This window comes from Epinephelus lanceolatus, chromosome 20 (genome assembly GCF_041903045.1).
Source record: "Epinephelus lanceolatus isolate andai-2023 chromosome 20, ASM4190304v1, whole genome shotgun sequence".
NCBI classification, from domain to species: Eukaryota; Metazoa; Chordata; class Actinopteri; order Perciformes; family Serranidae; genus Epinephelus; species Epinephelus lanceolatus.
This window is the reverse complement of record NC_135753.1, coordinates 10,986,972-11,001,504: the sequence shown is the minus strand read 5'-3', so window position 1 is coordinate 11,001,504 and position 14,533 is coordinate 10,986,972. Positions and strand designations below refer to the sequence as shown.

At 39.3% G+C, this 14,533-nt stretch overlaps 1 protein-coding gene across 1 annotated transcript in view; it reads right to left on the bottom strand.

Moving 5' to 3' along the window:
* The window catches only part of LOC117265004 (cadherin-12-like), a 147,495-nt gene that overhangs the window by 61,421 nt on the left and 71,541 nt on the right, over positions 1-14,533 (bottom strand). Inside the window, exons 3-4 of the mRNA XM_033639368.2 lie at positions 4,991-5,285; positions 68-187 (exon numbers count right to left, since the gene is read on the bottom strand). Coding sequence (XP_033495259.1) covers positions 68-187; positions 4,991-5,285 — 415 coding nt within the window. The remainder of the gene's footprint in view (positions 1-67; positions 188-4,990; positions 5,286-14,533) is intronic.

Here is a 14,533-nt window from a genome sequence, read left to right as displayed (position 1 = left end):
ATGTTTATGCACTTTACTGCCTCAATAACTGTTTTGCCACATAAATCAGCGAGGTTGAGTACTTTACCTGTTTTAGGGTCAACGGAGAAGTACGGCTGGCCGTGGAGGATGCTGTATACCACTCTAGCACTGTTTCCATAGGTAGGGTCATCTGCATCTGTGGCTGTCACTTGCGTCACATACGTCCCTAGGGGAAAAGAACGGGAAGACATATTGACTTTGACTTAATTTGTTTCCTCATGAGGCCGCAATCCAAACTGTTTGAAGTTCATCAGTTTACCGAACGATCTCACCTGACACTAATGAATGATGAATCACAACTGAGAAAGGTACAGCTAATGCTGAGCAGTCAAAGTCGCTGATATAGTGCAACGAGGAGGCGTGTGGAGGAGGAAAGGACGTGTTGGGCTGTTGTTCAATTTTCCTGATGTATGTTTTGAATTGCACATTTGTAGCATTACTAAGTGGGCATTATTTTAAAAAAGTAAAGCAAGGGTAGGAAAAAAAAGCTCTTGTGCGACCATTCATTAAACAATGCTACCATTAAAACAACAACAGGCCATGGCAAGAATAGCATTAGGATGGCAGTCTTCCAAACTCCTGCAGTAAGAGGGACAGAATAATTACTTGTTGGAGGTTTGGCTCATCCTCTTTAACTAGCTGGCATTGAGCACACTCCTTATTTAGCATGTATTTAAATTTAACAGATTCAATCCAAAGTTTCCAGCTTTAAATGCCTTGTCAGCTTGACTTTTTTATAAGTCCAAGACACAAGCCTGGTGTTTCTTGGGCAGATGGGCAGATTTTTTGGACAGACTACTTACAGACAGGTTGACATGGATGCCTTCACAGGCGGGCAGACAGCTCACTGCACATATGTCCATGCATCAATCACATACCCACATCTGGCTTTCTTAACAACATGGAGCATAAAAGATTTTTCAGCTGCAGGATTTGTGGTACGCTTAAACGAACACAAAACACTGACCACAGGGATGACATTTCCATGGTCAATTTAAATTCTGGTAAGCTCCTAGTTGTCTTTAAAGAACTGGCTGTTTATTAAATAGGCTTTGCAGTCTGGGCAGATGGTAACAATGGCATTAAAACATTAGGTGAGAGAGATTAGTGTTTCAATCCATCCTAACAAAGCCACACATGCCTGATTAGACAAACCAGAGAAGGACCGCATCGTGTTCCAACACAAATATACAATAGATGAGATAATACAGTAAAACAATTTTCAGTTTGGCAAGGGAGAGGAAAGCCACAGTTCCATGAGCTCAAGATGTAGTGAAAGTTTAAAAGCCTTTAAGCGTGGCAGACACCTACGCGTTTCCAGGCGACAAAGACAACAGCCTTTACCCTCGGTGAGAGACAATAAACAAGCCGAATAAATTCTATTCCTGCAATTATGGAAATTCAGGTGTGTGAGTGAGAGCTAGGTGGAAGAAATGGCTTCAAAGGTCATCGCTGATAAATGCGGGAGGAGAATGCAGACCAGTTTTGCAAAATATAGATTATCTATCTGACTTAATTAAATGTTGTTTACATCACAATATTCAACAAATGAATGTAATGGTCTGAGAAATACCAATTAACATAGCACAATGCGCAGCGTACGCAGATTTCTTTTTATTCAAATATGAAGAGGAAGAGCAAAGAATCAAAAGACTGATCCAATTGGGAAAAGACTTCTGCAGAGTTGCATGCAGAAATCTCAGATTTCAAATGCAAGTTTGTAGACAAGTTGTGAAACCAAGACATTTTGACGCGATTAGATTCTTTTTTTTTTTCAGGCAACTCACTGAAATACTTCTCTATGTTTGTCACTTTCTCTACAAGATTCAGGGATATGCAAACTGATTATTACTCTGAGGCAATTCCCGGATTATTGCCATGAGTAATTTTATAATGTTGGGCCATAGATCAGTCTTCATTACCAACCATTATTGCATATTTATGTTCAGCATTTCTCTCTTTTAGTTTTTCTACTGCCCCACTAACATAAAAAACACCCAAGGGGGAATCTAGCCAAAGACAACAAGAGGGATGTGACAGTTAATTGAACCAATTGATCACACAAGTCTAACTGGTATACATATTGATAAAGACTGTAATTGGTTTGATGTTTATATTGCATCTCCCTCAGTATAAATAACCTTTAGATTCTTTTTTGCACTGGCAATAAATCTATCTTCTCAATTGTAGAGGGGGCTGGTTTAAACTCAAATTTGCATGCTTAGCAATGATATTTCAGATAGTGGTGTCACTCTGCATAATTATGGCAACACTATTCCTTGCTACTTGTGATTTTTATGGTTTCAACAGTAATGTATTAAACTGGAGGTTGTTTCTTCAATATGTTTCGTCTTGTTTTCTAATAAGTCATAATTTCTAGTTTCAGCACACAAAAGCACCGGAAGTCAAACTGGTTTTATATATTGTTGCAAAGATCTCACATATCATTAAATAGGACTGGGCATCTTTTAAAAAGTTATGCTACCAGTACCAATACTTCATTTGATAGCGTTTTTCTCTACTTTATTTAATGCTGGTCATGTGAATGGAAACATTCAGTTGCATAAAATATATGTAGTATAACTGTATGTTTTAATGTTTTGGTAGCTTGGAATGCTGAACTGCAAACTCTGTTAAATTCATCATGCTTGACCACACCACAGATGACAATAAATCGACGCTTGTGATGATTGGCTGCAAGCAAAACCATACAATTAGTCATTTTTTTTCTAGATCAGAGCACAAAAAAAGAATCAAATGCAGGTGTCGTTTGATTGGAGAAGTTGTGATACCACTTGGTACTGGCTAATTTCAGTCGATACCTTAAAGGGAAATGGTTGCCAAGTGGTCCAGATTTCTCCTCAGTCATTAGCTCATTGGCTATATACTATACAACTTGTGTTTGGCCATGTTGTCCAGCTAGTTTGCTGTTTCTTTGAGGTAGCTGTCCGTTGTTCACTCAGAAGGAAACAGCACTTCAAAATAAAAGGTCTGTGTTGGAAATTCACTGTACTGCAAAATAAATGGTGTTTTTTGCAAACTTTACATGTTTGCAAGTGAGCTGTGGTCCATTCAGAATAGACCCGAGACACACTTTTGGACCGCGACCCACCAGCTTGGAAAGGTATCGAATCCCAGTAACAAGTCAGGCTGTTCTTGTTACTGTTTATAGGTATACTTACGAAAACTAATACACTACAATTCGTGTATAACCCATGTCATTAGGAAGGCTGCCATAATGTGATCAATGTGCCAAGGGAGTAGTATAAAAAATGAATTTCCATGTAAAGACGCAAGTTAGGGTGGCGGATGGCTTAAACAAACACAGGACATTCCCCTGAGACACCGGTGTTAGGGTCCGTGTGAAACCAAGTGATCTTTAAGGTATGTTATCATCATGTTTGTTTCCCTAAACCTAACCTACATCACTTTACTTGCCTAACCTAAAGACAACTGTTATGGAAAAATGATTCAATATGAAAGTGTGAATGTCATTAAATATAATATTACTAACTGTGTGAATGTATGATTCATCCAGGGTCACGGTTTAGGTACTTTCAGCCTCAGAGTCCTTCACTGTCTGCAGGCTTGTGCGGAGGCTCCAGAGTGTCTGAAGGTTAAGATACTGTCAGATGAGGACCTTGCAGATATTTAGACTCCAGTGTTAGACACATCTGTGTGTAAGGTGTGAAATACACTTGATAAGGCTGAATAACTGTTCTGTTACTTGATGTTGTCTTTGTCCAAGCATGTGCTGTGCCAAAAGCTTCCCTGATCAGATATGTATTAATCATATATTCAAGTAGTGGCTCATTGAGTTTATTTATTATTCATCAAAATGAAGACTGACCAAGAGTACAAGTTTTTTCTGCATCAACACTCATGTTTCTTTTTCTAAGCTTAACCTACATAACTTTACATCAAGTATGCATTATGTTCTGTACTGTATGTAATATGTAAATGCCATTGTGGGGCACAAATTTATTCAATATCATACAACTTTTGTATTTGTATACAAATTGTTGTAATGCACAAAAAAACCCTGTCAATTCAAATTTAGCCTTTCCCAAAAGAATTATCCATGGCTAGAATTATTTTTAAAAGCTCAGAATATCTCTGCCTCTGGAAGTGACCTACTAAGTCACTAGAGTATCCCTTTTAAAGTGTCAAAGACAATCGCAGCTATCCATACATAGAAACTTAAACATCAAAGTGATGTTTTGAAATTACTTCTGCAGATTAACCAGCATCAAACTAAAGAATAATAATGATAGATAAAGTATGAATCTCATAATTACAGGAAGGTAACATTCTGAAAGTGTTTGGTAAATTCCCTTGAACGATAACAATGTTGATGCAATTACCTAAATGAGAATTAATTTGTTTTCTGTCAATTATCTAACGATGATCTACTCGAATCATTCTGTGGGTGGTTGTTTTTTTTGTTTTGTTTTTTAAAGTTAATCCCTGTACTCTGCTTTCATGGCCAAACTAGATGTGTTTTTGATAAACTTGAAAGCTTCTCTGATTTGACAGTAAACTGTTGCAGAGCAGCTTATGATTTGGAGTTTTCACTGGGGCCATGCTATGTTGTTTTTCCTTTCTACCCATACTCTAGAGACTGCTGATTTTTGGAGTTATGCGGGATTCATTGCCATTCAGATCAAGAGGAACAGTTCTCCAAGCGAATTACCTTGATCTGTTCTCCCTGGGGGGGGAATGTATAAAGACAAAGCTGTGAAATATACCCAGGGCACACCAAGAATAACTGGTTCTCTGAAATGTCAAAATCTGGGGGGGAGCAGCTTTGCCCCTGCGGTTGTACCTGTGATGCTCTTCAAACTTTTATATTTTGTAGTTCAAGAGGAGAAAACAAATCTTTCAGTGCTAAGGATTCTAATCAGTTAAGCAAAGTACTGGTTCATCTATCTTAAGTGGATATAACAAGTCACTGCAGATGTTCACTGACCTACTGGTGACATCTCGGGAACACTGGCTGTATATGGTCCCTCCAGGAATTTCGGCTCATTGTCGTTGATGTCTTGAACCTTGATTACGAATTCCGACTCAGGCTCCAGGGGCCTATTGGTGTTGATGTCAACTGCCTGGGCGCGTAGGGTGTAGTAAGGCTTCTCCTCCCTGTCAAGACTCCTTAAGGCATGGATGTCCCCCGTTGTTTGGTCAATTGTGAAAATGGAGCCAGCCCCGTCCCCCTGGAGAGTGTACTTCACTGCATTGTCCCCCCTATCGAGGTCAGTGTGCAGCTGCAAGACAAAAGAGGGAAAAGACAGGTTGAGTGCAAACATTGGCACAGATAATGATTCATTGAAAGCACTGGGGAAGAGCTGTCAAAGAACACTATTTCACAAAGACAGTCAAGGAAACTGACTGCGCATCAAAGGGCAAATTCATGTCTCTGCAAAGATCTGCAAAACACTAAGTCATGAGAAAAATAAAATGATCGTACTTTCAGAACGTTTCACAGATTAATGAGGCTAAAACTCTCATAAATAATGTATTCTCTCTGTGCAATTACGCGGCAGTGATAACTCTTCAACATCGCGGACCCATTTCTGTTCAAGCATGACTCAAAAATCTTGTCTAATATGAGATAGGAGTTTTATCCACAAAGTGGCATAGATCAGACTGAATACTAGAGGTAAATACTCCAAGAGAACCATTTTTAATACCTTCACCTGACAGCAGAGGTCTGTGACCAGATGACTCTCAGCACAGTTGCAGAAATATCACTACTCCAGCCAGAGAACATCTTTGTTAATATAGATCCAGCGCCACAGCGGCTCTCTTTGTACAAGACAAACACATTCTGGGCTGGTGGCAGAACACCTATTGACATAGTTATGTTTACCTCTCCGGGAAGATCAGTCATACAATTCAAAGCCTTTTAAATATTTAAGGGTTCTAATGCAATGAGATCATCACCATATATGGATATGGATTTTTTCACCTTCTTATCAATGGGGTGGAATTTCCACCAACACTGTTGAAATGCACACTTATTCCAGGAGACAAGAATAGATATTTTAAGCATTGAAGCAGGGGCATACAGTGTAGCCAGCTAAATTGAGTACCTGCTGGCTTCGGGTAACATGGATTCATTTTTCTCTGTCAAAAAAGCTTCCATAACTTGCACTACTTCTAATTCTACACTTTATAATTGACTGTGGCCCATTCTCTAGTGTTGCTAAAACTGAGTGGATATGGCAACTTTTGGGGTTGCTTTTGGATAGGAAATTTTGTTGTCAAACTCATGTCATCTGAGTAAATATTGGGGATGTGGGTTTACAGGCCTGTTACTGGCCTGTAATCACATTCTGATTTATCAGCCTTGGAATTATGTCCATTGGGCGATGCAGTCACCAGAAGAAAATGTTGGCATTTTACGTCTCTGCAACACAATGGATACATTATATTTGCATTTTTCATATGTATCATAGTAACACCTCTAAAGTAATGTTGTATATGAGCTGACTGCCAAAGTGCAAACCACTGTTCGAGACCAACAAACATAAAAAAACAGTTGTTTTTTGGCAACTTGTTACTGGGTTTTCAGCTGATTTTTAGCCACCAAATGTGGGTGTTTTACACTGACCCATTAAGGTGTTTCAACCAGGGATAGTGACGCAAAAAGCAGCTTTTTATGTGCCACCAAAAGTGGATATTTTACACCAAAACATGATCTTTTCCTAGCATAACCAAGTGGTTAAACCTAACCCGAGAAAAGCAGTTGTTTTTTATCAAGACATCTCTGCGTTTTTGTGGGATAGTGCCACGAAAAATTGTTGACAGAGCCATAGCTGCATTTCTAGCCACGACTATGCCACCAAAAGTGAATATCTTGTGCCAAAACATGATCTTTTCCTACCATTACCAAGTGGTTTTTGAGCCTTAACCTAATCACACAAAAGCAGTTGTTTTTTTGCCAAGCCATCTCTGCCTTTTCTTAGGACAGTGCCATGAAGAATTTTAATAGAGCCATAGCTGTGTTCCTAGCCACGATTATGCCACCATAAGTAGATATCTTACGCCAAAACATGATCTTTTTTTACCATTACCAAGTGGCTTTTGTGCCTAGACCTAACCACACATTAACCACAGCCTTGCTGTAATGTGAGGGAATGTAAAGTTTCAACATATCCCCTACACAATAATGTGAAAATATAACATATCCGCGGTTTACAGGAACATACAATGACATAATTTACTCTGGTAATTCATATAATTCATGCCTAATGTCAATGTTCAGTAAAACTGTGTGTCCTGTATGTAAGGTGGAAAAGTATGTGTTTGTGGTTGAACTTGTAACATATCCAGCTTTCATAGTGGTGACTGCAGTTTGCCTCCCATCACAACTGAAATTAATGTTTACATTTTTCTTAACTGTTACCCCATCGTTATCCAAATTGTGTAGTTGCATTGTATGTGCCATAACCATGATCTGTACCTAAACATAACCATAGGGTAGCTGCATGCACTTAACAACTGAGTGGATCCTCATACTGACTCTGTCTTTATTTTTTAGTAATTCAGTCTCTCTTTTTTACCCCACAGGTAAATATTAAGCTATCATTTGCACACAGCCAATTTTCCAGTGAACATCCATGGTAATTGAGGAGGGGAGAGGAAATTTGAGATGCAGCTTCAAATTCTCTGTAGGTTACGGTTCAAAACAACCCAAGACATGTGCAGACACAAGCACACTGGGAGTAATTGGTGATTCAGTGCAAATTGCCCAGTTCACACAAGCATAGCATGGCATTATGATGTTCTCACCCATGGTGCATTATTCATTGCTATTCAAATGAATAAGAATTATTTTTAGTGCATGACCCTTGTTGGGTGACAACTAGGTCCCGCAGCATTATTATGCAACGAGCACAAAATCTGAAATGTAGATTATGTATTGTCCATAAAAATAATGTAAGCAATATGCTTCTCCTCTGCCGACTAGATGCTCTGACAATAAGAGAAAGAAGATTACAGACTAAAAGCTCTATCTATCCCTCAGCACTAGATATGGTTATCTAATTGTTAAGTTTAAACGAGTTAAGCACTTAGCTTATTTTTGGGGAATGATATTTCCTTGAAGAAGACATATTTAAGAAGATTTTTTCACAGTGTATGCAGCACCGACCACCCTAATGTTCAGTTTTTGTATCCTGTTCAATTTACTGTTTGTAGGCACTAGAGCTCAGCCTAGCACCGTAATCATTGATGTAAGTTATGATACCCTCATTATGTGATACCTCATTTCAAGGCATGATTGACAACTGGCGATTTCTACCATCTTACAGGTGAATATAGACCTATATAGCACCTTATTACCATGCCAAGATTTCTATCAAGAAACAAGTGCATAGTTTATCCCAGCCCTTATTTTTCAGAGCCCTGCAGTCTACTGGCAGTAATTACTGCCTGGAGACAAAATGAGGGAAGTTATGATATTGTATGTGATACTTCACCTCAAGCCTTGATTGACAACTGGCAATTCCTACATCTTTATGGTAAATACATTTCCAGCCTGTGTGGTTTATCCCACATATATACACTTACAGGCCACTTTATTAGGTACACCTGTTCAAATGCTTGTTCATGCTAATAGCTGATCAGCCAATCATGTGGCAGCAATTCAGTGCATTTAGGCATGTAGACATGGTCAAGACGACATGTTGAAGTACAAACTGAGCACCAGAATTGGGAAGAAAGGTGACTTAAGTGACTTAGACCAGCCCGTCTGGCACCAACAACCATGCCACGTTCTGAGTATTTAAGAAACTGCTAATCTACTGGGATTTTCACACACAACCATCTGTAGGGTTTACAGAGGATGGTCCGAAAAAGAGAAAATATCCAGTGAGTGGCAGTTCTCTGGGTGACAATGCCTTGTTGATGCCAGAGGTCAGAGGAGAACGGCCAGACTGGTTCAAGATGATAGAAAGGCAACAGTAACTCAAATAACCACTCATTACAACCAAAGTCTGCAGAAGACCATCGCTGAACCAACATGTCGAACCTTGAAGCAACTGGACAATAGAAGATTGGAAAAATGTTGCTTGCTCTGATGAGTCTCGATTTCTGCTGCAACATTCAGATGGTAGGGTCAGAATTTGGCGTAAACAACATGAAAGCATTGATCCATCCTGCCTTGTATCAACGGCTCAGGCTGGTGGTGGTGGTGTAATGGTGTGGGGGATATTTTCTTGGCACACTTTGGGCCCCTTAGCACCAACTAAGATGATGATTTCTGATTTCTACTTTCAGCAGGACAACGTCATATCACAAAGCTCATATCATCTCAAACTGGTTTCTTGAACATGACAATGAGTTCACTGTACTCCAATGGCCTCCACATTCACCAGATCTCAGTCCAATAGAGCACCTTTGGGATGTGGTGCAACGGGAGATTCTCATCATGGATGTGCAGCCGACAAATCTGCAGCAATTGTGTGATGCTATCATGTCAATATGGACCAAAATCTCTGAGGAACGTTTCCAGCACCTTGTTGAATATATGCCACGAAGAGTTAAGGCAGTTCTGAAGGCAAAAGAAGGCCCAACCCGGTACCAACAAGGTGTACCTGATAAAGAGGCCGGTTTGTGCACCACCAATATCCCACCACATGCTAGCAGGAGTATAAGTGGAGGAAAAGTTAATTAATCTCACCTTGATACAGATACAGAGCTTTCTACTGCGTTTTACAAAAAAACTCTGAAAGTAACATTACTGAAATGCTCACTTCAGTGACTTAGATTAAGCTGTGAAAAAAGAGGCCAATCCTGGAGATAACTTCAGAGCTAGCTAAAGGCCGCGCAGTTGACAAAGAACCTTTCATCATTTAAACTCATTTTTGGTTTAATTATGTTAACTGTTGGTGTGGCTACAACAACAAATGGCTTGTTCCGCACCTGAACTGAACTGAGGACTTGTTCCAGGAGGTTCATTCGCCATCTGGTATTCCTCATGTCAACTTGGGGAAATTGAATTCTGAAGAGTTTGGACTGTATGTGTGAGACAAAAGCTAGGACATGACTGTTTTATTCTATATTGTGGTGCTTGGAAGCCGCCTGGCTTTTTTCTGCTAATTCTATTTTGTGCTGCTTGGTGAACAGCCGCCGTGCTGATCATTATTCTACTGTCGGCTCCAGTGTTACATTTGTTAATACACCTGTAGCCTACAGAACAGCATGAGTCTGTGACAGTGTATGTAATATAGAGCTGGGTGATAGTCAATTACTATTAATATACTCACTGTGCGACTGTGTGTTGATAATTTGATCCAAAATAAAAAATTATTTTTCCCAAGTTTCCTTCAAAACTTAAAACTAACAAAATTAGTAAAAGTTCATGGCATTCATCAACAAATTGGTATTTTACTTATGTGACCTTGAATGCATTTGACAAATTGGAAAATCGTTCTTATCATTAGTGGCATATTTATGTCAAACATAATTTGCCCAGTCTTACGTGCATGTCTGAGCATGCACATAAACACAGGCATGTATTTGGTAGATAAGTGACATTTTATTCTGCTTTATTCTATTCTCTGTTTCATTCTATACTATGTCATGCCATGTTATGCTTTGCTATGATGTGCTATGCTTTGATATGCTATGATATGAGCAAGTTGAAAATGGACATGTGATGGTTTTGGTCTGGGGTGGGTTCAAGCAGCACAGATACACCATGGCCCCACGTCTTTTGTCTATATACATAAGTCTGTTCCTTTCTATTCTGATCTTTTCAATGCTGCTTGGGTTTTGGCCGCCGTGCCGTTATCTTGGTCACTGGCTGCACTAAAAGCTTGCCTCTGTGTGGCTGTGGTTGTGCATGCCTGTGGCAGTGTTATTGGCAATGGTTGCTTACTTTTTGTGTTGTGTTTTTGAATCCGGTTTTGTTGGGAAATGGTTGCACAGTCACCTGTAAAATCAACTGGGCAGAGAGCCCCTTCTCTAATTAAAATGCTCCCATCAGAAAAATTGGGAAGTACTTGTTCGAGCAGTAATGATTGTAGTTATCTATCACTGTGTGGCTGTGTGAAATGGCTGGTCTGGCATGTCTGCAGGTGAAGCTGCACAGCGAAAATACCCACTAGGATTTCAGATGTGTAAACCTTTGACATCAAAAGTGAGCTGGAGTGGTGTGAGTCTTTGTAAGTGTTTTTATCTGAATCATTTATCAACTTTGACTTGTAAAATATAGACACACTTGGGGATGGATTGGTTCATAGATAATACAGATAAAATGCAATCATCAAACAAATGCATTTTCAGTTGAGCCAAATGAAAGGGAACTATTTCTTGTGGGCCTTTTGGCTGTCAGCAGTGTGGTTAAAGAGTGCTGTTGCCCTCGGGTGCTCCCCAGGAACTCGTGCTTCTAGGTTTGCCAGCCTTTAATAAAACACTGTGCATTCCAGTGCCCTATGTTTTTGTCAGATAGTAACGGGATCCTGCAGCAAGAGTAGCTGTTTTGTGTCTCTGCTCACTTATTATCCATCTTGTTTCCTATTGTTTTGTAATCCCGTAATCTTTTGCAATCCATTCACATGATCCACGGCATCATTTGAACTAGATTGTCAGTTTTGTCCCATTAGGCAGATGACATGACAATACCAGTGAACAACAATCTCATTCGTAAGCATGATGAAAGTTGTTACTGCTTTTGCTTGTGGCGTATACGAGACAGATCAGAGTGGCAGATGGACTGTTGCAACAGTGTAGTCATAATAGGGTCCACAATCTTTTACTTGTTAGACCAAGCCGAGGAAAACATGTTGTCGACAGAAAACATGTCACTCAAACACAAATTGTAACACGGTTGTGAAAATATAATGTTCAGTTTTTGTTGAGGATTTTTGACACAGTGACATACAGACTGTAATTGCATTACATTACAGGAAGCTCATCTTTATCTGTCACCCACTCCCGGTGGACGTAATGACACCTTACAGTGAAGTCTATACCTATAGAGTGTTTTGAGAGAAGTTGAGGCGATACATGTCCAGGTATGTGTAGTGAAATGTATATTTTAGTCAAATCAGATCTTCAACATTTGTTAATACTAGTCCATACCCATTGAGTGCAGCATACCATACCATGACTTAGTCATACCAAAAATTAGAAGAAAAAAAAACCATTTGGCCACAGGGGAGAGCCACAGCGATCGGTCACATTTTAGCCATTTTTAAGCATTTTTCTGTTGTTACAGCGCCACCCAGTTGTCAATTGGAGTTAAATTTCTCCAGTCACCTTGAGGCATCCTGTTCTATATATCTACCAAGTTTAGTAAAAATCGATATGGAGGTTAGGCCTAGATGAGAAATTAGCTCTCTAGCTCCCCCATTTTGTTTGATGGGGTCAATAATGGAGGGGTCCCATCAGAATATGTGTGGTCATATGCCTACAAAGTTGCGTGGTGATCGGTGAAACTCTTGAGATGTTATACACCTTTATGTGATGAGCCACGCCCTCTGCAATATTCATTGTCTTATAGAAGCTCAGTTTTTTTTTTTTTAAGATTATTTTTTGGGCTTTTTGCCTTTAATGAACAGGACAGAGTGAAATGGGGTGAGAGAGAGAGTGGGGTTTGACATGCAGCAAAGGGTTGCAAGCCGGAGTCGAACCTGCGACCACTGCAGCAAGGCATTGCCTCTATACATGGGGCGCCGGCACTATCCACTACGCTATCGATGCCCCATAGAAGCTCAGTTTTAGTAAGTTTTCCAACTTTTGCCAAAAGGGAACTTTAGATATTGGTCCCTAGATTATGTTCACCGAGTTTCATGCAGATCGGTCAAACTTCCTAGGAAGAGATCGATTTTCAGTGTTTTTCAAAAAATTCAAAATGGCGGAAAATCTATATAACAGGAAGTTATGGGTTCTTGAGGCAAATGTGTTCCTCATGAGGAGAGGCATCTCTGTGCAAAGTTTCATGTCTCTACGGCATACGGGGCATGAGATATGCCCATTCAAAGTTTGCAATTTCAATCGGTTGCTATAGCGCCCCCTTTTGGCCAATTGATGTAATATTGCTTCATTCGCATCCTCCCATGACCCTCTACCACTGTGCCAAATTTCACATGGATTGACCAAGTCAGTGAGGAAAAAACACATGGAACAGACACACAGACACACCCACAGACAGACAGAGTTTTTGTCATTATATAGTAAGATAACATTTTCAAACTGTAATTTGTCGTCATTAGCTGCTATTTTAGCAGAATGATTATTCACCTCATTGTGACACACTGCTTTCCCCTCATGAAAGTACATAAATTGCTTTTAAAAATTAGAGAATATCTGTATTGTATAAATATTGGCAGTTCTGGCCCTGTATTACTTGGATCATACCAGATTTTTGGCATTGCCAGCCCCTAATGTTTGGCTGAATGAATCAGTGCATCCCTGATAAACACAAAACACTGAAGTTAGATTTAAATACTATGTATTGTGGGCATATTTATGCATACAATTGAATAAATTATCACTTTCTATTTATGATTAATAGGCTGTTTATATTTGGTTATCCTTTGACTGACAAGAGAAAGAAAAAACACTTGGAGCATATTTTTCATATTTGCAGTTTATTCACTACAAGTCCCCAGGAGACATACCTGCAAATGGATTTAGAAGTGCACAATTAAAGATGGAAAAGAAAAATGCAAATGCAAATAATAAAAAGAACAGGCACATTGCCTCATTAATTATAAGTGAAAGTTGACTGATATTAATTAAAAAATCCATTACTCTAACAATGGTAATCAATTATATATAAAGATTCATTAATAGGGAAGGCTTCTATTAAACTACAAAACACCCATTGGGCTCAACAGACAAGAGGCAGAATCACAGCTACAACCATCTTAACAGTATGTCAAAAGAACATAAGTGATTTTACTGAAGAGGAGGAAACAATTGTCCTTCCCTGTAACAGTTGTTTCCAATTTCTAATACACGAGTCAACAAAACAGTGTCTATGCGTGCAGAATTAAAATGATGGCATATAGCTTTATGTCAATCCAGCAAAGCAAACACACTTTTGGTTAACATAAAGCATGTGTCGAGTGACTGAATGAGAGCTGGCTCGCAGAGACGGTGAGATCATGTGCGCCCGTATTATGGTGAAAATGTCTTTACACTCCATTTTTCATGATAAGCATAATTAGCAAGATGCTCTGCTCAGGGTACCAGTTGACATGGCAGCTATAAAAAGAAACAGGTAGAGCAAGGAACTGAAATAAGATTCCTTTTTACCATCCCAACTCGCACCATCTGTTTGAGTCATTATATTTGCATTCAGGATTATTTTCCCCTCTCTTTATGTTCACAATTTTTCAAGACTGTCGAATGTTTTACATTTACATTTTAGACAGTTAATGCTTGTGTGTAATGGGTTTTTCAGTGATCATGTCGCTGTTCGGAGTCTTGCTTAACCTCATTTTGCAAGGATTTATGGCGTTTTATGGACATGCATTAGACATTGTAGGATTCAAAG